Source organism: Sus scrofa, chromosome 3 (assembly GCF_054392235.1).
Source record: "Sus scrofa isolate SSC_HxYL_T2T_F1_AM1 chromosome 3, Sscrofa_HxYL_maternal_Yorkshire_Landrace_v2.0, whole genome shotgun sequence".
NCBI classification, from domain to species: Eukaryota; Metazoa; Chordata; class Mammalia; order Artiodactyla; family Suidae; genus Sus; species Sus scrofa.
In genome coordinates, this window is record NC_139385.1 from 30,875,579 (window position 1) to 30,899,630 (window position 24,052).

At 42.9% G+C, this 24,052-nt stretch overlaps 2 protein-coding genes across 10 annotated transcripts in view; one reads left to right on the forward strand and one right to left on the reverse strand.

Moving 5' to 3' along the window:
• On the reverse strand, nucleotides 1-22,875 carry LYRM1 (LYR motif containing 1). 5 transcript variants are annotated; one of them, XM_005662094.4, is made up of 5 exons: nucleotides 21,761-21,888; nucleotides 15,500-15,647; nucleotides 7,457-7,615; nucleotides 2,596-2,688; nucleotides 1-1,169 (listed from the first exon to the last, which is right to left on the reverse strand). In XM_005662094.4, the coding sequence occupies exons 2-5, from the start codon at nucleotides 15,512-15,514 to the stop codon at nucleotides 1,053-1,055; spliced, it is 384 nt and encodes a 127-aa protein (XP_005662151.1). In that variant the 5' UTR covers nucleotides 15,515-15,647; nucleotides 21,761-21,888; the 3' UTR covers nucleotides 1-1,052. The 5 variants fall into 5 exon arrangements, with proteins under 5 accessions (XP_005662151.1, XP_005662150.1, XP_020942177.1 ...); XM_005662093.4 differs by having other exon boundaries at nucleotides 15,500-15,650; XM_021086518.2 differs by lacking the exons at nucleotides 15,500-15,647; nucleotides 21,761-21,888 and adding an exon at nucleotides 22,674-22,875.
• The window catches only part of DCUN1D3 (defective in cullin neddylation 1 domain containing 3), a 40,716-nt gene continuing 38,475 nt past the window's right edge, over nucleotides 21,812-24,052 (forward strand). For 2 of the 5 annotated variants that reach the window (XM_021086515.2, XM_021086516.2), the window contains exon 1: nucleotides 22,319-22,476. Coding sequence is in view for 1 of the 5 variants with exons in the window: in XM_085017466.1 (XP_084873592.1) it covers nucleotides 22,275-22,476 (202 nt within the window). In the remaining 4 variants the exon portion in view is untranslated. Of the gene's footprint in view, nucleotides 21,933-22,268; nucleotides 22,477-22,576; nucleotides 22,786-24,052 lie in introns of those variants that run through there. The other 3 variants (XM_085017465.1, XM_085017466.1, XM_085017463.1) reach the window with 3 other exon arrangements.

Consider the following 24,052-nt stretch of genomic DNA (forward strand, 5'->3'; position numbering starts at 1 on the left):
TCAATAGAGATTTGTCTTTATTGGTAATCCCCATCCTCCTTGGAGGTAAGAGGGAATGACACTGATGTATGAGTAACCTGCCAAGAGGATCTGACCTGTATCCACATAACGCAGGGTTATAAGTCCTTTGTGTTTGGATCTTGTCTCATTTCTGTTTAGACATAATTTGAAGGCCAGCTTAGCACTTGTACTTCCTAATTATGTTAGGGTAAAATCCTCATAATGAATGCAGTGTGAGTTTCCAGTGAGTCTTTTAGATCCTCTGACACTTTCAGATCCTAAGTATATCCAAAGAAATCACGGGCTTTAAGATAAAGTAAACACAAGCATTTAACTAAGATATGCACTTTCATATATGTGTATGTTGGGGCCAGAGATGGGTCTCATAAAATTTCTGAGAAAAAGCATGATTGATCCAATGATAAACCATTTTTTTTGGCTGTACCCACAGCATGTGGAAATTCCTGCACCAGGCATCAAACCTACACCACCAAAGTGACCTGAACAACAGCAGTGACAATGCCAGATCCTTAACCCACTGAGCCACCAGGGAACTCCCTAACTTTTTAAGTTTACCTAGAAATTGGAAATGTCAAAAGACAACCAAGCACACACAAAAAGCTCACTTTTAAGCAAATCTATAACTTGAAGAAAAAGAAACCTAAACATATTCTGAGGGTGGTATATAGTCATATAGTAGCCATGAGAACTTCCAGCAACTGGCTAATTTCTTCACATTAGCTGGCATGTCTGGTAAACAGCACTTCAATGAAGAACTGTATTACCCTTCAGCCCTCTGCCCACAAACCTTAGTCTTGTTTCCAAACGATACTTCAGTGAGGATATAAGGTCCATGACCTCTAGGGTTAGTGTCATCCACTTTGGCAGCAAGCCCCTGACAAACTATAGGGAGATGTGTGAGCACATATCATTGGGTGAGTAACAATACCTCGGAGGTTTCTAAGAAGATATTTTAATTTTTGCTTCTGTTATCTGGTTTACATTCAAGGCCTACTTGACTCATCATTCTCAGAAATAAACTTTCTTCTGGGTTAGGAAACCTCATCGTGAGACTGGAGATATACTGGTTTGGAAAATTTCCTTAGTTTCTCCTGGCTTCGAAGTCCCCGGCCTCGTAGTGGGGTAAGGCCCATAGGAGGCAGATGAATCTGAATAAGAAGAATAAGAATAATGATAACAGTGAGAATTATAATTATTGCAGCAACTTATATTCACTAAAGATTTACTAAGTACCATGCCCTCTGCTAAATGCTAACTCGATACTCATTCTTCCTTAGAGTCCTTACACACATCATCTTCAATATAATCTCATAGAGATTTATTACTCTAATATTTATAGATACGAATATGGAAGCTTAGAAAGTTAAGAGGCTCAAGGCTCAAGACTGTGCATTAAGTGGTGGGCCCAGGATCTGAACCTAGATCTCCCTGATTCTAGGGCCTGTGCTCTTCTTTGCCATATTTCCTACATGGAAGAAAAGCCACAGATCACACAGTAAGATGAGGGTCCGGAGAAGGGGAGGAAAAAAATGCGTACACAAAGATCTTCTATGGATGGTGGAAAACTGGGACCAACATAAATGTCTACTGAGAGGGCACTGGTTAAATTATGGCATCTTCTTACAATAGGATAATCATACAACCATTTTAAATAGGTTGTATTTAAAATGGTTATAATACAACCATTTTAAAAGATAAAGGCAGAGATATCCAGAGGAGAGGAAGTAAAATAGATCAGCAATAAACAGTATGCCTGGGATCCCATGTACTTAAACAAAGAAAATATATGTACACAAGTACAGAAAAAAAAGGATATATTACCAAACTATTAGGTTGAATCAATATAATATAAAATTGCTGTTTTTGTAAGTTAAGAGTAGAATATTGCCATTTCATATGGTCCCATCTTAACAGTTACAGCAGTCACTTCCACAGGGTAAGAAAAGTTTTGACAGTTTTCACTTTCTACCTTATGCATTCCTTTAATGTTTGAATTTTATTCTTTTATTAACAACAGACTTTTTTTTGTTTGTTTTCTTTTTTGGGATCCACATTTGCAGCATGTGGAAGTTCCCAGGCTAGGGGTCAAATCGGAGCTACAGCTGTTGGCCACAGTCACAGCAACATGGGATCCAAGCCACATCTGCGACCTACACCACAACTCATGGCAATGCTGGATCCGTAACCCACTGAGCGAGGCCAGGGATCGAACCTGCAACCTCATGGCTCCTAGTCGAATTTGCTTCTGCTGCACCACGACGGAAAACTGGGAACTCCCTAAACCTGTCATTTATAATAAGGGAAATACAAATATTTCCTTAGATAAGGTGAAAGCAGAGAAAGCCTTCCCTTCCACATATGGGAAAGTTGTACAAGTAGGAGAAATCAGGCATTCACACCTTTTAGTTTGTTGTGATGGGTTCGTGGCCAGGCAAGGATAGCTTATTTCCAACATATATATTACAGGAGCTCTAGACTTCTCGTAAACACTAGCCCTCTTGGAACACATTCTTAGAAATAACCAGGTTGACAAGGGTTCAGTACACACCACATGTTAACTGGAGTCACACTTACTGGCCTTGGATAGGGAATCTGGTAGTGGAGTCCCATTTCAATCCTGGCTGTGCATTCATCTATACACCGTTTAATCAGGTCTGTGTCTGTGAGCTATTAAAAGGGGGAAAACAGGTGAGACTGTTAGCCTCTTTCCAGTGCTACCTAATCTATAGGTGTACATTGTCTTAAACCTTTTCCGTTCATCAGCCAGTAAATTAAATATTGATAACTTGAAAAGTCAAAAGCAATTTAATATAAAATGTACTGTGGATTAAACTTTTAAAAATTATTCAGGTAGGTAATTTAAGCACATGATAAAAAGAATTCAAATAACACAAAAGGATAGAATATAAAACAAAGTGTCCCTCTTCCTCCTGTCTCTCAGTTCCTCTTCTCGGAGACAAAAATTATCAGAAGTTTCTTGTTTGTCCTTCCAGGGACATTCTACACACACATAAGTATACCTCTGTAGACTTAGCATTTTTTCTTATAAAAATGAAAGCTCTGAACCTTGCATTTTCACTAACAACGTGAAGCTCCTTCTCTGTTTACACATACAGAGCTGCCCCATTCTAACAACTGCACAAAATTCCAACATAATGCTATATTATAATTTAACCAAACTTCTACTGATGGACACTTAGGTTATTTCCAATCTTTTGCCACTATAAACAATGGATTCCTCTAAAAAAATGTTTGGCTCACATGCAAATATATTTAAAACATAAGTTCCTAGAGAGAGGACTGCTGGGTCAAAGGGTTCATGAAATTTTAATTCTCACAGATACTCCCTGTAGATTCAAATTACCCCCTAAGAGGTTGTACCAATTTGTATTCCCACCAACAATCAATAAATTATATCCCCACCAACAATGAATGAGAGTACTTCATATCCCGCCCCATGTTGATCAAACTTTTAAGTAACTCAATTGTTTTAGCAAGTGCTATCTAGAAACCCCCCGAATAAGACACCGGTGAGTGATCCACTTTTTATTTTGAACCATAAACTGTCTTGCTCAGTCATGAGGGAAAGAACTGACTTTTGAAATCCAAAACAGTCAAATCTTGGTGTACCAATTTTAAGCATAGGTATGAAAAGTTCATTCTGAAAAACAGAAGGCTAGGTAGGAGAAGGCTAGAAAGTGTTTCATTCCAAGGATGGAAAATGAGTCAATGTTTGGCTCTGCTAAGAGTTTGCAAGTGGGCCTCAAAGCAGAGCTGGGATTGCATCAGCCCCAGATGACACCCGCAGTGACGTCTAGGCCATCGTGGCTTGGAAATCCCAAGGGCGCCCCTGTCCTATGCTTCCTCTTGGAGCAGAGAAAATTTCCAAGAACTGCAACACACTGAACCACAGTTGAGTCCCTTGGGGCAGAGGCTCAGCTTTCTATCTGACCTCTGTGTTTCTCAGAAGCTATTGCTCTGATGTCCACCTTGGGAATAGATTTCCATGTTCTCATTTCCCCATTAGGATTCAGAGCAATTAATGAGATTCCTCTGGATTATTATTAAACTCGTGTAGTAACTGAGGTTACAAAAGACTGCTTAAGTCTACATGACGGATTAGGGAGAAAGAAGACCCTAATAAGATAGGTTAACGGGACTGAGGGCTCTTTGGGCTCCAGCTGTCCATCTGAACAAGCTGGGTTAGGGTTCTCCAAATTCCATCATTCAGAGGCTCCCTGTATGCATGATTTTGCCATATCCACACACTACCTATACTAATATTAAACTTTTCCTTTTTATTTATGTATTTATTTATTTGGCCATGCCCGTGGCATGCAGGAGTTCCCAGGCCAGGACTGAACCCCCACACCACAGCTATAATCAAAGCCACCGCAGTGACAATGCCAGCTCCTTAACCCAACCGAGCCATGGAGGAATTCCTTAAGCTTTTCTTTAAATGGACTCTCTAAGCACAGCATTTGTAAAGCTGTCTGATATTCCATTTTCTTTCTTATCCATGATAAAAACAAGTGCATGCTTTAAAATTCAAATCCATGTACCTCCCTCCACCACGACAAAATCATTCAGGTACCGTCATTGGCGTATACATCCTGCTGGGCCAATTCAAGCAGAGGCAAATGAAGGATTTATTATTGCCTGAAATGAAAACCCAGAGGGTCTTGCCTGCAAAAGTTTACTGGGCACATACTACTGTGATATCCCCAGCACCAGCCTGGACACCCAGAGGCCATGGTCCCAGCCTTCAACTATCAAGGATGTTACCTGAGCAGAACAACCCTGACACGTGAAAAGGCACAGTGGTATATAATCAACAAGGGCAGTGTCTGCTACAAACTGCTATATAGGAATGCAGAGGAGGTGGCCAATAGGTGGGGTTGAGTGAGGGCAGAGAACTTGAGGAAGAATTCCTGGAGAAGATCAGTGGAATCAAAGGATTTGTAAATGTTGTTAACTTAGTGACAACCACAAGGCAGGGCCCATGGGACAGACTAAAAAAGTATAGGAAACTGTCTATGTGCTCGAGGAATTTACAGTCTGGTTGGGGAGACCATACCAACATAATAAATGAAACAAACAAGAAAAAAAAGAGACCGTAACTAACTAATGAACCTAGGTATAGATCAGAGGTCTACAAATTTTTTGATCATCTACTCCTTTCAATAAAAAAAATTCTGAGCCCAAAGCTCCCATATATGTATTTACAAGCTCATTAAGTGTATTAATAACTCCATTATAAATATATACAAAATAGGAGTTCCCGTCGTGGCTCAGTGGTTAACAAATCCAACTAGGAACCATGAGGTTGTGAGTTCGATCCCTGGCCTCGATCAGTGGGTTAAGGATCCGGCGTTGCTGTGAGCTGTGGTATAGGTTGCAGATGTGGCTTGGATCCTGCATTGCTGTGGCTGTGGCATAGGCTGGCGGCTAAAGATCTGATTAGACCCCTAGCCTGGGAACCTCCATATGCCGCCATTGCGACCCTAGAAAAAGACAAAAAAAAAACAAAATAAATAAATAAATGGAAATAAATATCTACAAAATAGACATTTTAAAAGGAGCAATAAAAATAAATAGAAACATATATATATATATATATCTGCCATATGGTGCTTCCATACACACACACACACATATATATTTATATACACATATACATGCCATGGCATATAGAAGTTCCTGGGCCAGGGACTGAATTCAAGTTGCAGCTGTGGCCTACACCACAACTTTGGCAACACCAGATCCTTAACTCACTTTGCCGGGCTGAGAATTGAAGCCTCACCTCCACAACAAACTAAACCACTGCAGTCAAATTATTTTTTTTTAATTTCATTTTTTTATGGCCACACCCTTGGCATATGGAAGTTCCCAAGCCAGAGATTGAATCTGAGCTGCAACTACAACCTAAGCCATGGATTCTTAACCCACTGCACCACAGGGAGGACTCCTCACATTCTTAACCCACTGCGCCAAAGCAGAAACTCCACTTACGGTATTTTATTTCTGTTCCTCAATGGACTGTTCAGGACGTCAGGGGGATACCTACACTCTGATGTGGTATGCATGGCCCACGCTAAAAGCAGAAAAAGTTTGGAGAAGCTGAAGGATGGTTGGAAGAATGAAAAGGAGCTTCACCAGCAGGTTAGTATTAAAAGCAGAGAAACTTCAGGCATTCTGACAAGGGAAGGATATTGTGGGCTGGGAGGCTTTTACTCTGACTGTAATTTTACTCCAACTGTAATTTTACATTTCTTTCCATCTAACTCTGAGACATTTCTGAGGGGCCCGGTCTCAGTTTTGCTCATTTACATCTCTGATGTCTCGTCTGGTCTTAGGGACATGGTAGGCACTCAACTAAGTGCTGAATGACAGAATGAGAGCAAAGGGTCACAAAGTAGTGGCGGGAAATATGACAGAAATGGGCAAGCTGGGAAGAGGAGGAATTCCTGTGGAAAGATGAGTTCCACTTTGGGCCGTTATGCTTGTGGTGAGTTCCCGCAGGTGGCTGAGGAGAGGCCAAGATAAGGGATCTGGGACCATAAAGCGGCCATCTGGTCTTTAGGCCTTGGTGGAGAAGGCTGACCTCCAGAGAACCCCTACAGCTGGTGGGAGAGTGTATGGAGAAGATGGGGCCAAAAAGGAGACAGAGACAGGGACCAGAGAGGAAAAAGAATGTAGACTGTCAGGAAGTTTCAGGAAGGAAACAGTGGCGGTATTGAATCCACGAGATCAATGAGAAGGAGGCAGGAAAAGTCAGGAGCTGAGAGCCTCTTTCCATGCGTAGGGGCAGGCGGTCTTCCTAAGGAGTTGACAGCTAATGTATTATGGTTGGTTGGGATGTGTCAAATCAAGCTTCTTAGAAATGGTTTTTGGCTCCCCGGTGTCTGGGTTCAATTGACAAAGGGAGGCACTTATTTTACCCAATTCTGCGATCCCTAAGGACAAAGCCTCTCTGCTAGCCAAAGGGGCCTGAGCTCACAGCTAAGCTATGAAGGGGACCTTGGGTCTTAATCCTATTCGCTTTGCTCTGAATGGGTTTATATTTGGAGGCTCTGAACAGCTTATGAATTGAAAAAGACTTCACTGCACACCTCCTGTGGGAGTGGCCAGCAACAGGCACAGTGTGTGAGGAACTGATCCTACCCTGAAAACTCTCATTGGCCTGACTCAGGTCACCTGGTGCATGGGGTCTTCTGAGGACACTAAGCCACTTACCAGCTGGACTGAGACCTGAAACGAGTGAGGAGAGAAACCCAGGCTGGGCAAGCCAGCCAGGCTGTGCTCTGGCCCTTCCTGCTCCACACTCTGTCCCTCTGTGCTGCTCCATCCTCTCTACTGTAGGACGGAAAAGAAATGCACAAACACCACAAGAAATTGCTCCCCTCCTTGCCGTACTCAACTGGGGCCTACTTACATTTTTGTTTTTCTGGAACAGCGTTCTGGCTTCATTTAATATGTACTGTTTCTCTTTCACGGTGTCTTCCATCTGCCCTGATGCAGCCTGCCATTTCCTCGCAAGCCTGAAAATTCTGCGGTAGAGGCCAAGAACTTCTTGTCGTGTTGCCGTTGTCATCTTCCAATCCACCAAAATAAAAGAAGGAGATTTTGCATAAAAAGTCAACCTGACAGTAGGCATTCAGGCAGATATACATTTTTAAAAATCCAGCTCTTTAATTAGTCTAGAAATAACTGCTCTTTCTCAACAGATCTGCTTGGTAGCATTGCCAGAATGGTGTGGTAGGGATACCAGCACTCTCTTAGGTGGCTTTAGACATTATCCCAAATATATATTATCTTCCACAACTTGCTTTTTTTGGCCCATATTTGTGGGATTCATCCATGTTGTTACGTAGTTCATATGCTGCAATTCTGTCCACTGTGAGAAGATATCCCAACATACTTGTCTGTTCTCCTGTTGATGGATATTAGGTGTTTTCTTTTCCCTTCTCTGAAGTGCAAAAACTTCAGCCTGTTTCTCTACTAATTACTTCTACATGTAAAGGAAATTCAGGGAGGTTGGCCAAGACGGCAGAGCAGGAGGTTCCTGAACTCACCTCCTCTCACAGGCACATAAAAATTGCAACTATTGATAAGAAAGACCAGAATCTAGCAGAAAATGTCTTCTACCACTAAAGATATAAAGAGGAACCACAAGAGACGGGTAGGAGGGAAGGAGTCATGCTATAGTCAAGATCTATGCCCCCAGGTGGGTGACCCACAAGCAGAAGGGTAATTACAATTGCAGAGGTTCGCCACAAAGAGCAACAGCTTTGAGTCCCACTTTGGGCTCCTCGGCTCAAAAGTCTGGCACCAGGAAGAGTCTGGGAGTCCTCAGAAAGTTTGTTGCATTTATCTTTGGTAACAATGAGGAATCAGAAGTAGAAATCAAGGAAAGAATCACATTTACCATCACATCAAAATGAATCAAATATCTAGGAATAAACTTACCCAAGGAGGTAAAAGACCTGTACTCAGAAAACTACAACATACTGATGAAAGAAATTGAAAAGGATGCAAACAGATGGAAAGATACACGGTGTTTTGGATTAGAAGAATTAAGATTGCTAAATGGCTGTATTACCAAGGCAATTTACAGATTCAATGCAATCCCTATCAAAACACCAAAGGCATTTTTCACAGAACTAGAACAAATACATTAAAAATTTGTATGGAAGCACAAAAGACTCCAGTTAGCCAAAACATCTTCAGAAAGAAGAAAAGAGCTGGAGGTATCACAATGCCCTGACTTCAGAATATACTACAGAGCTATGTTATCAAAACAGTATGATAGATCATTTACAAAAATAAATTCAAACTGGATTAAAGACCTAAATATAAGACTGGAAACCATAAGAAAGAAAACATAGGCAGAACACTCTTTGACATGAATTGCAACTATTTTTTTTTTTTAATTTGCCTCCTAAGGCAAAGGAAACAAAAGCGAAAATAAACAAATGGGACCTAATTAAACTTAAAAGCCATTGCATATCAAAGGAAATCATGGACAGAATGAAAAGACAACCTGCTGAATGGGAGAAAATATTTGCAAATGATATGATCAATAAAGGGTTAATATCTAAACTATATAAACAGCTCATACAAATCAATATCAAAAAGCCCAATTAAAAAATGGCCAGAAGACCTGAATAGACATTTCTCCAAAGAAGATGCACAGATGGCCAACAGGCACATGAAAAGATGTTCAACATTGCTAATCACTGGAGAAAGGCAAATCAAAACCACAATGAGTTATCATCTCACACCTGTCAGAATGGCTATCATCAAAAAGACCACAAATAGCAAATGTCGGTGAGGATGTGGTACACTGTTGGTGGGAATGTAATTGGTGTAACCACTACGGAAAACAATATGGATGTGCTTCAAAAACTAAAAATAGAACAAACAGGAGTTCCCGTTGTGGCTCAGCAGATTAAGAACCCAACAAGTATCCATGTGGATGCGGGTTCAATCCCTGGTCTCCCTCAGTGGGTTAAGGATCTGGCATTGCTGCAAACTGTAGTGTAGGTCACAGACGTGACTCAGATCTGGTGTTGTTGTGGCTGTGGTGGAAGCTAGCAGGTGTAGCTCCGATTTGACCCCTAGCCCAGGAACTTCCATGTGCTGCAGGTGCAGCCCTAAAAAGAAAAAAATAGAACTACCATATGATTCAGTAATTCCATTCCCAGGAAAAACACTAAAAAACAAACAAACACTAATTCAATAAGATACATGCACCCAATATGCATACTTGCAGTATTTACAGTTGCCAAGATATGGAAGCAACCTAAATGTCCATCAGAAGATGAATGAAAAAATGTGATCTATATACACAATGGAATACTACTCAGCCATAGAAAAGAATGAAATTTTGCCATTTGCAACAGGGTGAATGGACCTGGAGGATATTATGCTTAGTGAAATAAATCAGGTAGCAAAACAGAAATACCATATGTTACCACTTACATATGGAATCTAAAAATTAAAACAAGGAGTTCCTGCTGTGGTACTGTGGGTTAAGGATCCAAATGCAGTGGCCTGGGTCACTGTGGAGATGCAGGTTGGATCCCTAACCTAGCACAGTGGATTAAAGGAGCTGGCGTTGCCTATGTCACAGCTATGACTTGGATTCAGTCCCTGGCTGGGGAACTTCCATATGCTGAGGGTGTAGCCATAAAATTAAAAAAAATAAATAAAAAATAAAACAAATGAATGAATATAACGAAAGAGAAACAGACTCACACATATAGAGAATGAACTAGTGGTTACTGGGGGTGGGGGAGGGATGGCAATGTAGAGGTAGGGATTAAGAGGTACAAACTAGTATGTATAAAATAGATAAGCTGTAAAGGTATACTGTATAACAACAGGGAATAGAGCCAATACTTTATATAACTTTAGGAGTATAATCTATAATAATTTTGAATCACTATAGAGTATATCTGAAATCAATATAATATACCTCAATTTTAAAATGATTTAAAAAAAGAGAAATTCAGAGAAGATAGAAAAAAGCCATCCCACTACTAGAAGACTGTGATTAGTCAGATTTAGGAGAATAAATACTGTAACTGCCTTTAATACACTAGCAGGCTGGGATGAGGAGCAGGACAGATTTGGTGAGTGAGTAGCAGGGCCAGGTACGTGGACAGCTCACTATGAGTCCAGGCTTTCCTCACACAGGTCGTCAGGATTGGGAAGTAGGCTGCTCATTGTCCTTTGAGAATAAGACTCATTTCCAATCCGGAATGGGTAATAAAAGGAGACTGTATACTTTAGGGTGGGTTCTGCGCTTGAGAATTGGGGAAGCTAAAGAAAGCAGATAGAGGCTGGAAGGAGCTGTGTTTTCTAGAAATTCTAAGTACCTGCAAGGCATTCACCTTGGAGAGAATGTCTCTTTTGAGTCTGATGTTCCCTTTTACTTATCCTGACCCTGGTGACTTTTCTTCAGCAATGAGGAGGAACCAAGGCTTAACCATCTGACGAAAAGCTTGAAATCACCACATCACCCAATTCAGAAGTTAAAAGAACTAATGTCACATTCCATACCAATTCTGACACCCATTCTACCTTACAGGAAAAAAAAAATGCTCAAAAGGAATTCATGCAAACCAAGAGAGATCATCATGCTTTGTGGCTAATTGTAATAAAAACTCAGTTGAGTTGATGATGTTTTTCCTGGTAAGGAAACAGGTCTCTGAGTTACTGGCTCTCCCTAAAGCTCCATGGTTTCATATGAAAATACATGAGTCAGTTCCTGCAAGGGGCAGAGAGTCTGCAACTAACTTCTATTAATGATTGCTTCACTTCCCTGTCATCAACAGATGAAACTTCTTTGACTGCATGACACTTAGTGAGGAAAGTGAGGAAGGTCTGGCATAGTCAAATAGCAGCAGCCTTCTCCAAAGTCTGACTTATTTGTTTCTTTCTACTACTCTCTGACCATAGCTTCAAACTATAACATCATACACCATAATCTGATACACAAACCCTGCAATTACGGTACTTAAGGTAACAAGCAGAACTAACAATTGGTATTTAATAGGACCATTTTCAAAACACTTCAACATTTAAGTGTTTTTAAGACTAATCCGGAAAGGGAAATGAGTGATGTCTCCCTCTCCAACATCAGATGACCAAGAAAACTCAAGTCCCAAAGATGTCTAGAGTTTAAAGCTATATTCTCCATTATGCACTATTAACAAGTGGTTGTTACAAAGTTTGTGATTCTAGAAACAAAATCAGCCACTTATAAAAAAAAAAATTTTTTTTTTTTTTTTTTGTCTTTTTAGAGCTGCACCACGAGGCATATGGAGGTTCCCAGGCTAGGGTCGAATCAGAGCTGTAACCTCTGGCCTACACCACAGCCACAGTGATGTCAGATCCGAGCTGCATCTTTGACCTACACCACAGCTCACAGCAACACCAGATCCTTAACCCACTGAGCGAGACCAGGGATCGAACCTACATCCTCATGGATACTAGATTCATTTCCGCTGAGCCACGACAGGAACTATTTTTTTTAAACATCTTTTATATTTTTATTCCTAGGAAGCAACTTGTTTAGAAGAAGTGCCTTTTTCTCTAAGAGTTTTCTTTCCTATGGATGTAATGGCTTGAAAACAACACTTATTCCTTGGAAACTATAAAGGATCTCTCAGGTTTAAATACAAGGCCAGCCCTTCTCCTTCACTAGTATCAGGCGTTGATCCAATGCAAGCCTTGATCTCCTGGGATTCTCCCACGGGCCACATCAGGAATACTGTTTAGAGGGCCACGACTGAACTGCCTGTGAAGTCAGTTCTCAGAGAATTTTTACAGTGAAAGTTTTGTAACTTTTATTCCGAGACTGGATAGTTCCTCAAATTCTGTTCTTCACTTCCTTAACCCTGGAAGCTCAGAATGAGGTAAGAGATAGAAAGTGTGTCTGGGAGGAATACGGATAGGAAACAAGGCTCTTTTCTTCAAATCGTATCTCACATATACACACAATGCCAGGAAAACACTCATCGCCAAGCACCTACCACGTGTAGCCCACGCAACCAAAAGGCTGATAGGAGTTCCTGTAGTGGCTCAGCGGGTTAAGAACACAACGTGTGTTTGTGAGGACATGGATTCGATCCCTGGCCTCACTCTGTGAGTTAAGGATCTGGCGTTGATGCAAGCTTTGATGTAGGTGGCAGATGTGGCTCAGATCTGGCGTTGCTCTGGCTATAGTGTGTGTCTGTGGCTCCAATTTGAGCCCTAAGCCCTGGGAACATCCATATGCCACAGATGTGGCTGTAAAAAGAAAAGAAAAAAAAAGAAAAAAAAGGCTGACAATTGTTGCACGTACATTTTCACCTCAGGTCATAGTCAGAAGTTTCCCCTAAGGCGAATGTCCCAAAGACTGGTTGGGTAGGTTTTTGGGGTTTGGTTTTGTTTTTGTTTTTTTTTTTTGCTTTTGCTTTTTAGGGCTGCACTTGAGGCATGTGGAGGTTCCCAGGCTATGGGTCTAATCGGAGCTACAGCTGCCAGGCTATACCACAGCCACAGCTCGGAATCCGAGCTGCATCTGCGACCTACACCACAGCTCACGGCAACGCCAGATCCTTAACCCACTGAGAGAGGCCAGGGATTAAACCCGAAACCTCATGGTTCCTAGTTGAATTCATTCCACGATGGGAACTCCGGGAAGGTGGTTTTTGATGCACAATATTTATTTTCTTAGTGTGATTCTCTTAATGTGTTTTAATTGCTCATCAAACCTGTGATTTAAAGTGATTTCTATTTTGTAGTGATATTTTAAAGCAGAGATTTTAAAAGCTGATTTAAAATATAAGTAATAGTAAATATTGTGATGTGGAGCCCCAAAAACCTAATTTTAGGAGCTGCAGCTCTAAGGCATCCTGCTGTGGTGTTTGTTCTGGCTGAGCCTTCCACTTAGGATGCATTTTCTACTGGCCGCCAAGTGGTAGATACCAGTTCACTATCCAGCGTTTCTGTAGGACCTTTTCCTCAGCTTTTATCAAAGCCAGCTACTGTTCCTTTGCAGTTTCATCGTATCTTTTTCTTCCCAGCGTCTCTGAATTCCTGGAGGGCAGGGACTGTGTTTTGCTCACTAAAGGAATAATGATAATCACTCCAGTAATAGCTACATTTATTTTGCACTTACTCTGTGCTAGGCTTTCTGGGGACTTCACATACATATATTAGCTCCCATTAAGTATCAGCACAATAATTCTATAAGGTAGAAACTACATTATTCTGGTTGACAAAGGCGGAACCTGAAGCCAAGAGAGGTTAAGTAAGTTGTGCAAGGTCACAGGACTAAGAAGTGGAGGAGCCAGGATTCATAGCTGGATAGTCTGGAGTCAGTGCCCCAACTTTTAATCACTAAATAGGCTGTTCAGTCTCAGTAACTACAGTGGAATGTCTGCTGATTAAAAGCTTAACCAGTTGCAACAAAGGGAACTAAATTCTCTTCCCTTCCTACAAAGGGCAAAAGACCATTCTTTTTGCAGCATGATAGGAATTGCAATAACCCTTTTATAACGGTTCCCTCTACTCCCTTGCAACTGTCCGTCTTCAGTAATGATGTGATGCATCAGCCCCTTCAGCCGAAGCTATGCACTTGGCTGGACTGCTCTGCTCTTCTGTTCCCTGTGGCAACACTGTCCCCGACACTCCAAAGGGAGGTGACATCATAGAAGAGACACCAGCGCTCATTTCAGTGCTACTACCCTGCAGAGTTTACCCTTCTCTCCCAAGCATCCATCCATCCATTCATCCATCCAACATTTATTCAGTGCCCATGTGCTAGGCACCTGCAGTTCTAGGCATACGTGATAAACAAGCAACCACAGTCCTTGTCCTCCTAGAACTTATGTGCTAGAGGCAAAGGCAGATGATATACAAGAAAAACAACTTCTGAAGGTGATATGTGCTCTCAAGGAATGAAACAGTAATGAGTAATGAGCAGAGGTGGGGGTTATGTTATCTTGGGTAGTCAGTGACATTTGAGCTGGGTCTTGAATGGTATTCAGGAACCTATTAATGGGAAGAGTTCAGGAGAAGGTGGTGCAGGAAGAAAGAAGAGCAGAACAAGGGCTATGAAGTGGGAACCAATCTTTTTTTTTTTTTTTTTTTTTTTTTTTTTTTTTTGTCTTTTTGCTATTTCTTGGGCCGCTCCCGCGGCACCTGGAGGTTCCCAGGCTAGGGGTCTAATCAGAGCTGAAGCCACCGGCCTACGCCAGAGCCACAGCAACGTGGGATCTGAGCCACGTCTGTAACCTACACCACAGCTCACGGCAACGCCGGATCGTCAACCCACTGAGCAAGCAGAGGGACCGAACCCGCAACCTCATGGTTCCTAGTCGGATTCATTAACCACTGCGCCACGACGGGAACTCCCCAATCTTAATGCTAATGTAGTAGAGCCTATGGGGGACGTGAGGCCACAGGTGGACAGAATCCGGCACAAGATGGGAGAGTAGGGGCCTTGGAAAGGAGTCTGGTTTGTAGTCTAAAGTCAAAGGAAGACACTGGTGGGTTTTAAGCAAGTTGGAGTATCACAATCTGCTTTACATCTTTTAAGACATGTTAGATTTCAAACTGTTTCATAAGTCTTTAGGATGCTCCCAGTCTTGTAGATGGTGAAGAATCTTGCCTAATGCCACCCAACTGACAGGAGAGCTGGGATTGAAAGCCAAAAAAGCTGGATGGATAGTCCCTTGACTGCAAGCTTTTCCCTGTTTTTATTTTGGAGTCAGTAATGGGGACTCGAAATGGGCAGTGATCGCTTTCCTAAAAAAAACGTAAAAAAAAAAAAGCACTACCCACTCACCCTTCCACTTGCAGCTGAGGATGAAAATGAAACCCAATGGGGTCGGGCACTTGGCACGGCTAGATCTAGTTTTGCAGAAGGCTTATGGGAGGTTTTGCTAGGACTAGGGGCTTCATTCATTTCAGTTTTCCTCACCTGTGGAAAGACCATCACTGCATGAACACTGAGGAGTTTAAGGGCAGAGATGAAAATTCCTGTTCCTTGGATGAAATTTATAGAAGTATGACTCTGGTCTCAGGAATGTCAAAATTCCAAATGTTGGAGTCCCATGAGGCCTTGCCTTCTACTGAAGAAAAAAGTGTTGCAGTACAAACAAGGGACAGAAAAGGCAAGGAAGATTAACTGACTTTCAAACCCCAGGTAGAAGGAGACTCTTTCCATTCTTAAAAGATCTGCCCCTACATGTAAACTTAAAAAATAATGATAATAATAATAATAATAATAACCCATGTAGTGTAGTCAGATTTCTCCCCAACTACTTTATGATTTTTTGGGGTGGGGGTGGGGGGTGGGGTGGGCAATGGTTATGAAACTCACCCAATGAAATTGGTCTTATGGGTTTACTGTGCACCAATGGTGACCTATCCCATATCCTGCTGTTCTAACTCCATAGACCTGGGGCCTCTTCTTTTTGCCAAATGAAGGCCCCAACTCACACAACTGAAATACTCTTTGCTTAACTGCTGATTTTCATCCTCTGGCTTTCATCACTTTTGGCGGGGTGTCTTCCTTACACTGGGTCAGCGTCTCTGCTATGAGTATACTCCTATCATAATGTTCATGCAACTCTATTGCAATTTTCTGTTTGACTTACTTTTCTTCCTCCAGTGTGTGTGTTTTGGGAGGGAGAGAAGATGGTTGGACCCTGTCTCATTCATTACACTCCTAGGTCTGGCACAGAGTTGGAGCTTGAAATGCATTTGTTAGAAGAAAAAAAAATTACCCACACAGAATCATCACCACTAATTTCCATTCTCATCCTGAGATAAATGTGATGGTATTTGGACCGGGTTTCCCAGTTGGAGACCCCAGAGCATTTAAAAATACTAATTAACCTTCACAATGATGTTTTTAAGAGTGGCACCGTGGGTGTCAGGATAAAAAAGCTAAGACAAGTCTTATTTGGAGAGGTAGCCTTATCACTTCTATCTAGGGCAGCTATTATATAACCTTTGTTGTTCTTAAGTTCTTTTAAAGCCAGTTAGGGTTTGTCCACAGGACTGAAATATTCTATTTCCATGAAGCTGAGAACCAAACATATAGAAAAATGGGGTTCTGATACATTTTTTCCTTAAAAACAATCCTTTGGGGGAATGAGGTCCATTGCACTCAAACCATCAGGGTTCAGAACCAACTCCCCAAATTAAAATCCTTTTGTCATTTGGAAAACCTCCAGGGAATTGAAGTGTTCTTATAATGTCAAGGCAAACAGATTTTCTGGCCTGGATATTAGAATAGAGAATGACTACCTTGATTTTAGGCATTCAGAGATTTTCCACATATGTAAAGAACAGTAGCTATAATACAAAAAAATGAATTAGTGGGTTCTGGCATGAGCTGGGTTTGGATCTTGACTTTATCACACCGGGCAAGTTATTAATCTTCCTGAACCTCAGTTTCCTAAAAGGGGGCAACAACAGAACCTTCTTCAAAGAGCTGTCATACAGATTGTTCATAGTAATCACTTAGCATTGGGAGTTAAAGGCCAATGTTACCTGAATAGGAGGAAACAGAGGCCTCTTTTATCTACGTTAGGCTTTGTCTGCAGAGGAGGGAAAAGAAATGTGTTGCCTGTTGGTGAATTTATTGCTTTGTGGTAGTAATGGATTTTCCTAAAGCTGTTTCCCTCTCATCATTAATAATCCCTGTGCAGTAAAGGGCTATTGTTCTTTAGTATGAGTAAATAATCCTGCTGGAGGCATCGCTTATCTTCAGACCACAGTGCATACTTCTTACTGGAAATACAATGCAGGTGCCAACACTAAGGGCATGACCAAGCTTCCTATTTTTCTTCCTTTATCTCTTATTCTGTTCTTATCTTTTGGTGCACTTTTCTCCTAGATCTGTTAACCTTCCCTACTTTCTGGCATAAACCCTATACCATATCCTATACAATATTGTCATTACCTAAACTGAATAACCTTCAAGCTAAACTATGCACCCTCATCTCCCCACCCCACACACGCCCCATAGACTGGTTTCCTGACCTGGATTCAGTTTTTGGTTACTAGAATCCAAAAGAGGAAGTGTCCTGCCACACATTGTTTTTCAAATCTCAGGATATGCTTGTGTGGCGTACTTAATCATACCACAGCTATTCTCTGAAATAGTTTCTTTTTACACAGAAAGTGACAATGTGGTGTGTCAGAGATAGGGGTCAGGAAGGAGAGGGTAGATCATATTTTTATCTTAGCTAAAGGAAAAGAAATTAGCTTGGGCCCTATAACATGGGAAATCTTCAGAACACAGGGGAAAACCAAAAATATTCATGTCTGAAAGGCTTCTAAACTATCCCAAACAAGATCATAGAAGGCATGTGTACTCAATTTAAATACATCAGCTAGGAGCACACACAAGATTACACTTGTAAGGGGAACTCCAGTTTGGAGTAACCCAGAAATACACAGCTATTTGCTCCCTCAGGGATAGAAACTCTACATGGAAACCAAGTTTTAGTCTCTCAATTCCAAAGAAATGAAGGGGGAGTTTCCAGGTGATCTAGTGGTCAGGACTTGGTGCTTTCATCCCTGTAGCCTGGATTCAGCCCTTGGTCCAGGAACTGAGATCCCACATCAAGCCACTGTGTGCCGAGGCCACACACACACACACACACACACACACACACACTAGAAAATAGAAAAGAAATGGAAACAACTGTTTCCTTTTTTTTTTTTTTAATTTTTTTTTTGTCTTTTGTCTTTTTAGGGCTGCACCCGCAGCATATGGAGGTTCCCAGGCTCGGGGTCTAATTGGAGCTACAGCTGCTGGCCTACACCACAGCCACAGCAACGCCAGGTCCGAGCTGCGTCTGCGACCTACACCACAGCTCACCGCAACGCCGGATCTTTAACCCATTGAGCGAGGCCAGGGATTGAACCTGAAACATTGTAGTTCCTAGTGGGATTAATTTCCACTGTGCCATGACAGGAACTTTTTTTTTTTTTTTAACTGTTCCTGATCAGCATATTTTAAGAGACAAAGACAAAGTAAGGATCAATCAGGGGTGGTGAGAACCAGTTATCAGAAGTAGGAGGGGGGTGTGTGTGTGTATGTGTGCTTTAGATCAATGCTAAAGATCAACCTGTCATCACTCATAACGACCCAGGATTTGAACCCCTCCCAGGAACTAGGGAAGGTGGAGAACATAAAACACTTAAACATTCAAGCCCCTCCTTTGTGATAATTTCCTAAGGAATTGCACTAGGAAATAGACAAAAGGGCTTTGGTTATAACATTAGATACACCTGACCCTCTATTCAACCATCTGACATATGATCCTCACTCTGAACAGGGTCACTGACTTCATGACAATGTACCTCCATTACTGAATGAGCAACTTTACTCATCTGCAGAGGCACGGGAGTTCCTCACCAGACAAAGTTTCTGGAGAGTAAGAGCAATGACTGTCCATCTATATGTGTGCAGTAGCATCCAGAGTACCTTCAAGTTCCTCCAGTTTGCACTGCCCAATAGATGGAAATATTCTATATTTCATTGTCCTATAGGGTAGCCACTGGCCACACACAGCTATTGGGCACCTGAAAGATAGAGCATCTGAGGAAACTTTTTTATCTTTGTAGCCCCCCCCACACTGTGGCATATGGAAGGTCCCAGGCTAGGAGTGTTTGAATAGGAGCCTATGCCACAGCAACAGCAGATCCCAGCAGCAACGGCGACCTACACTGCAACCTGCAGCAATGCTGAATCCTTAATCTACTGAACAAGTCCAGTGAGTGAATCCATATCCTCATGGATATTAGTTGCATTCTTAAACCCTCTGAGCCACAACAGGAACTCCTGAGGAACTGCATTTTTAATTTTATTTAAACTTAAATAGCTGCATTTAGCCAGTGGCTACATATGGACAGCAGAGCTCTAGACCAAGTATTGCAAATCAAATGGCCACAGGGGTCAGGCAGGTAGCAGAAGGGAGAAGAATCTCATTGGCTCCAGCTGACTGATGCTGTGTAGAACCCTAAGGCAGTTGTTGCCAGATTGTCTCATTTCTTAAATGATGCCAAAAATCTGAATTTTGATGTCCAATGTTTAAATTTGGCAAGAAATTTGTTTTTGTTTTTCTTTTTACAGCTGCACCTGAAGCATATGGAAGTTTCTGGGCCAGGGGTTGAATCACAGCAGCAGCTGAGGCCTACACCTCGGCTGTGGCAACCCTGGATCCTTAACCCACTGAGTCAGGCCAGGGATCAAACCTGCATCCTCACAGAGTGAGGGTCCTTAACCCCTAGTGAGCTACAATGGGAACCCCCAATTTTTTTTTTTTTTTTTTTTTTTGGCAAGAAAAATTTCAAGAAATTTAAACCAATCTGCGGGCCAAACCATGTCTGTAGGTGGTATCTGTTTTGCCAGTTTGTAATATGTAATCTAGGCCAACCCCTTAAAGTCAAAGAAAAGGGTCTTATTCAATGTCACTCTGCTGGTCAGTAGCTGTCCAAGACTGAAATCTAGGCCTTCTGATACCCTTTCTAGATTGCATAAGAGCAACCGTTTCTACTGGTGGAGGTGGCAGCAACAGCAGGAACAGATGCCCCTTTGTCAGAAGTTGCTGAAGTCCATGGTTGATACATTATTCCTACATGTTGGGTCCTACGGGCAAGGGTCTGTACTTTAAGCAAGTAGGGCACAAAGAAGAAATAGCTCATGGGGTAGTCAGACCTATAGACAATTAACTGGCAAAGTCAGGTTTGCTATAGTGAAGATAATCAGCTAAGCAGTAACAAAAGCAAAAAAAAAAAAAAAAAAAAAAAAAAAAAAAAAAAAAAAAAAAAAGCAGTAACAGCTGGGAGAGGAAAGAAGGGAAGAGATTTGAGCCAGAGCCAGGCCTTAGAGGATGGGTCCCATTGTTTCAGGATACTATGGAAGCTCTTTGTATCTCTGAAGACTTGCTAGTGTCCAGAGTCCCCTCTGCCGGTTTTTCCTTCTCTGGATCATCTTTAAATGTCAAAAGCCCCCAAGGAGTTTGGAGGCCTTTGTCTTTATCTCCACCCTCTTCTCAGGTGACCTAGGAATAAACTGCTACATTTATTACCTGAGTTTTCCCTTGATTTGTATATCTAACTTCTCCACACCTATACCTGTGGTTAACAGACTAATCAAAACTAATATTCAAAATAGTCCCTTCCAAACTCTTTTTCTCTTAGGAGTCATCCTTGGTTCCTCCTTTTCCCAAACACTTCATATCCAATTTGGCAGTATGTCCTGCAAGCTCTACAGCCAGAATACATTCTGAATTCAATTCTATTTCCATTGTGATCATAACACTACTGTCACCTCTCGCCTGGCCTACAGCAACAGCCTCATAACAGGTCTGACTACTTCTACCCTTCTCTATCCAATAGCCAAAAATATAAATCAGATTTGGTCACTCCTTCTTAAAACCCTCCAGTAATGTAGTAGCAGCCGAACCCTCACCGTGGGCTAAAAGACTAGACTAGATCAAGCCCTGCCACTTCTCCATCACAGACCACTCTGCCTGGCTCTTGCTTTTATTCCTTCCTACTCCAAGCACCTGGCCTTCTTCCCTTCTTTCCTCAGATCCCTGCCCATTGGCTCTTTTCACCACCTAGAAAGCTCATTCCCTACCTTCCTTTTTTTCTCGGATTTCTGCAAAACTCAGCCTCCTCTGAGTAGCTTTATGGATTTAAAGTGGCCCTCACCCCATCTTCTACCACTTCATCTGATATTACTATCTTTGGGGCATTCCTCACTTGCTGATATTTTTTATTGATTTACTTTTTAACTTTCTCCCAGACTCGAATCACAGACCAACGCCTTTTGCACTAAGAAGCTAGTTCTCATTATCTTAGAAAGTATCGGTGTCCTGTCAACCTTCCTCCCTCGCCCTACTAATTTGCCCCTACTAATCTCCCATTGACATTCGGGAATCCAAAGGTTTCAGACATCCCAGATGGTCCCCAAACCAGCATTTTCAGCATTCCCAAACCAGGCTTCCCCTCCTGGCCCTGGAGCCACTTCCCTTGGCAGGTTCCCCACGCCAGCGGCGGGGACACCGAGCCGCCCTCGCGAGGCTGGGGTCACACAGGCTCGTCTCCTAGCAACGTCGCACCCCCCACCCTCACCCATCCCTGCCCCTTGGGAGCCAACCCCTTCCCCCAGTCTCCCGCGCCAGGAGTCAGCGTCTCCATTCTCTACACTCACTCTGCGTCAGTCCAGCCTTCCCCCACCCACAGAAGCGCCGCAGCCTACGGCAGACTGGGAGGAGGCGGCGCCGGGAGCCCAGCTGAGCCGTGGTCGACAGAGCTTAAGCAGGTCCGGTAGGCCAGGCCAGACCAAACCACCAGACGAACCTCCGTGGGAGCATTCGTACCAGGTCGGGGGTAGGCTAGAGCCTTCCTTAAACGTCACACTCTAGACCACCCTCCACCGTATTCGCAACAATTATAGCCAAGTTCAACCTTTTCTTATTTTTCCTTTCCCCCTTCCGCTCTCCTCTCCCCCGGATTCCAGCCCCCCCCCCGAAAATGGGCCAGTCCATCTCCTCTTAGCCCTCCCTCCGCGTCGCTAGGTCTTTGCCCTTACTTGGCGACGGCTTCGTACGTCTTTGCGTACGTCGTGACGCAACCTGCCCCTCGTTCCCTCCCCGCCCCTCTCCTATTCCGCCTCCCGGAGCGGGCGGCCCGCGGGGTTACCGGAAGTGATGATGCAGGAGGCGATGGAGGGGGCGGGGTTTCGGGGCGGCCGCCGCCGGTGGGCCGCAGATGAAGAGGAGGCGGCGGCAGTGGTGGAAGAAGAGGCGGCGGCGGCGGTGGGGGTAGGGTGCTTGAAGACGCGAGCGGGGATGGTAGGTGGTTTGGACCTGCCGGGCCGCCGTCGTTTCCAGAAAGGGTTTGACTGGAGGAACCTCTGGAGCAGCTGTGAGTTTGGGGGTTGGGGGGTGTATGAGGAAAAGGGGAGGCTTTGGGAGATGAAGGGGCGGGGGTTTGGGTACCTTCGAGAAAGGGGGGTAAAAGGGGAGGAGTGGAAATCGGCGCCTTGTCTGGACTGGTCCCGCTGGAGGAAGACGCTGTGAGGGGGCCCTGTGGCGTGTCAGCCCCAGGCTCAGAAAACTTACCTACTGTCTCTGCCCCTCCACCGCCGGCACCCCCCACCCGCCACCCAAGGCCTGGGGCTCTGGGGGCCGGAGCTGCCCTGGAGGGAGTGCAAACTCTAGTCTTCTGCCCCTGGTAAGTGCAGTGAGGTAGGAGCCCAAGCAGAAGGTGGTGGGTGAATCTCCAGCTCCTCCGCCCTCATTTCCCTCCCCACCCCCATCCTTCTCTTTAATCATTAACAGCCCTGGAATTAAGGGGCTCAGACCTGGAGGCCTTCCTATGCACCTTTGCTGTAAACGATAACCATCTGTGCCTGAGGTAATGGGGCTGGAAGCTTTGCCTGTATCCTGTATAGGAAGTGGGACAGGGTGACAAATGTATTGTTTTTTTCTATTCTCCCCCACCCCCATCCTCCCCCATGCATACCCCTCCTTTCCACTTTAATTCTCCGTGGCTAAGTAGTAATCGTGTTTTTTTCTTTTTTTCTTTTTCTTTTTCCCTTTCGTCTTGGTACCTTCTTTTGAATTTGGTGTTCTGCTTCTATCCCAGATCTTAACTTCAAGCTTTGTAATACTTCAGTTACAAGCTGTGTCTCTTTGGGAGTACTTCTCAATGCCCGGTCGCTCCCGATTAAGATAAGCATTTTCTCCTAAGAATACTGGAATTCCAAAGCCTTGCAGGGATTCCTGAATGGCATCATAGTCCAGGAATCAAGGTCTCTTCCTCTGAATACTTTATATGTGAGGAATTTAAATGTTGTCAACTCTTTCCAGAATGTTTTGATCTTAGGCTAATTCTGGATTTCTGTGTTTTTCTCCACCCACACTTCATAATGCACTTTGGAGAAGAGAAAACCCCATGTACTTTTTTGTTTCTACAATTTGACAATAGCTCTTTTATCTTTCTCTCCACTTGTGTGTCTGGCACACAAGTCTTCGATGACACATTTGGCTTGTACTGATTTCCATCTTATTTATTTAGCTGAATGTTTGTATATAAGTGGCGTTAAATAAGACATTGTGACTTGTTTAGTTTTGTTTTAAGGAAGAACGTAAACCAATAAGGGATGTAAAAAAATCATTTGAAAATCGCAAAGAATGATTGAAGAAGAAGATCTCCGTTGATATTCTGTTGGTTTAAGGGGGAAAAAAATGTAGTGCTACTTTAGCCTTTTGTAGGGATTTCAGAGTGAAGTGTGATGATTCCTATTTTGGTGTTGATATTTTCTTTGGAAATCTTTTTTGGATTATAAATTTGGAAATAAATTCTTTGTTGAATCTGGAGCTGTGTTTTCTGAAGAACTTGAAGAGTTGGTGCCCAAATTTTAGGGATCATTTGATTAGAAAAAGTCCATAAATCCTGTTCCTCTGCAACTGAATTTATATGCTTATTGCTAGACAAA

What these genes read in the sequence shown, in the direction of transcription:
- LYRM1 (XM_005662094.4), bottom strand. An exon ending in TGTTCCAGAAAAACAAAAAT is followed by an intron (nt 2,689 to 7,456) that starts GTAAGTAGGCCC and finishes CCCTTTTAATAG; the next exon opens with CTCACAGACACAGACCTGAT. An exon ending in AGATTCCCTATCCAAGGCCA is followed by an intron (nt 1,170 to 2,595) that starts GTAAGTGTGACT and finishes CTTCTTATTCAG; the next exon opens with ATTCATCTGCCTCCTATGGG.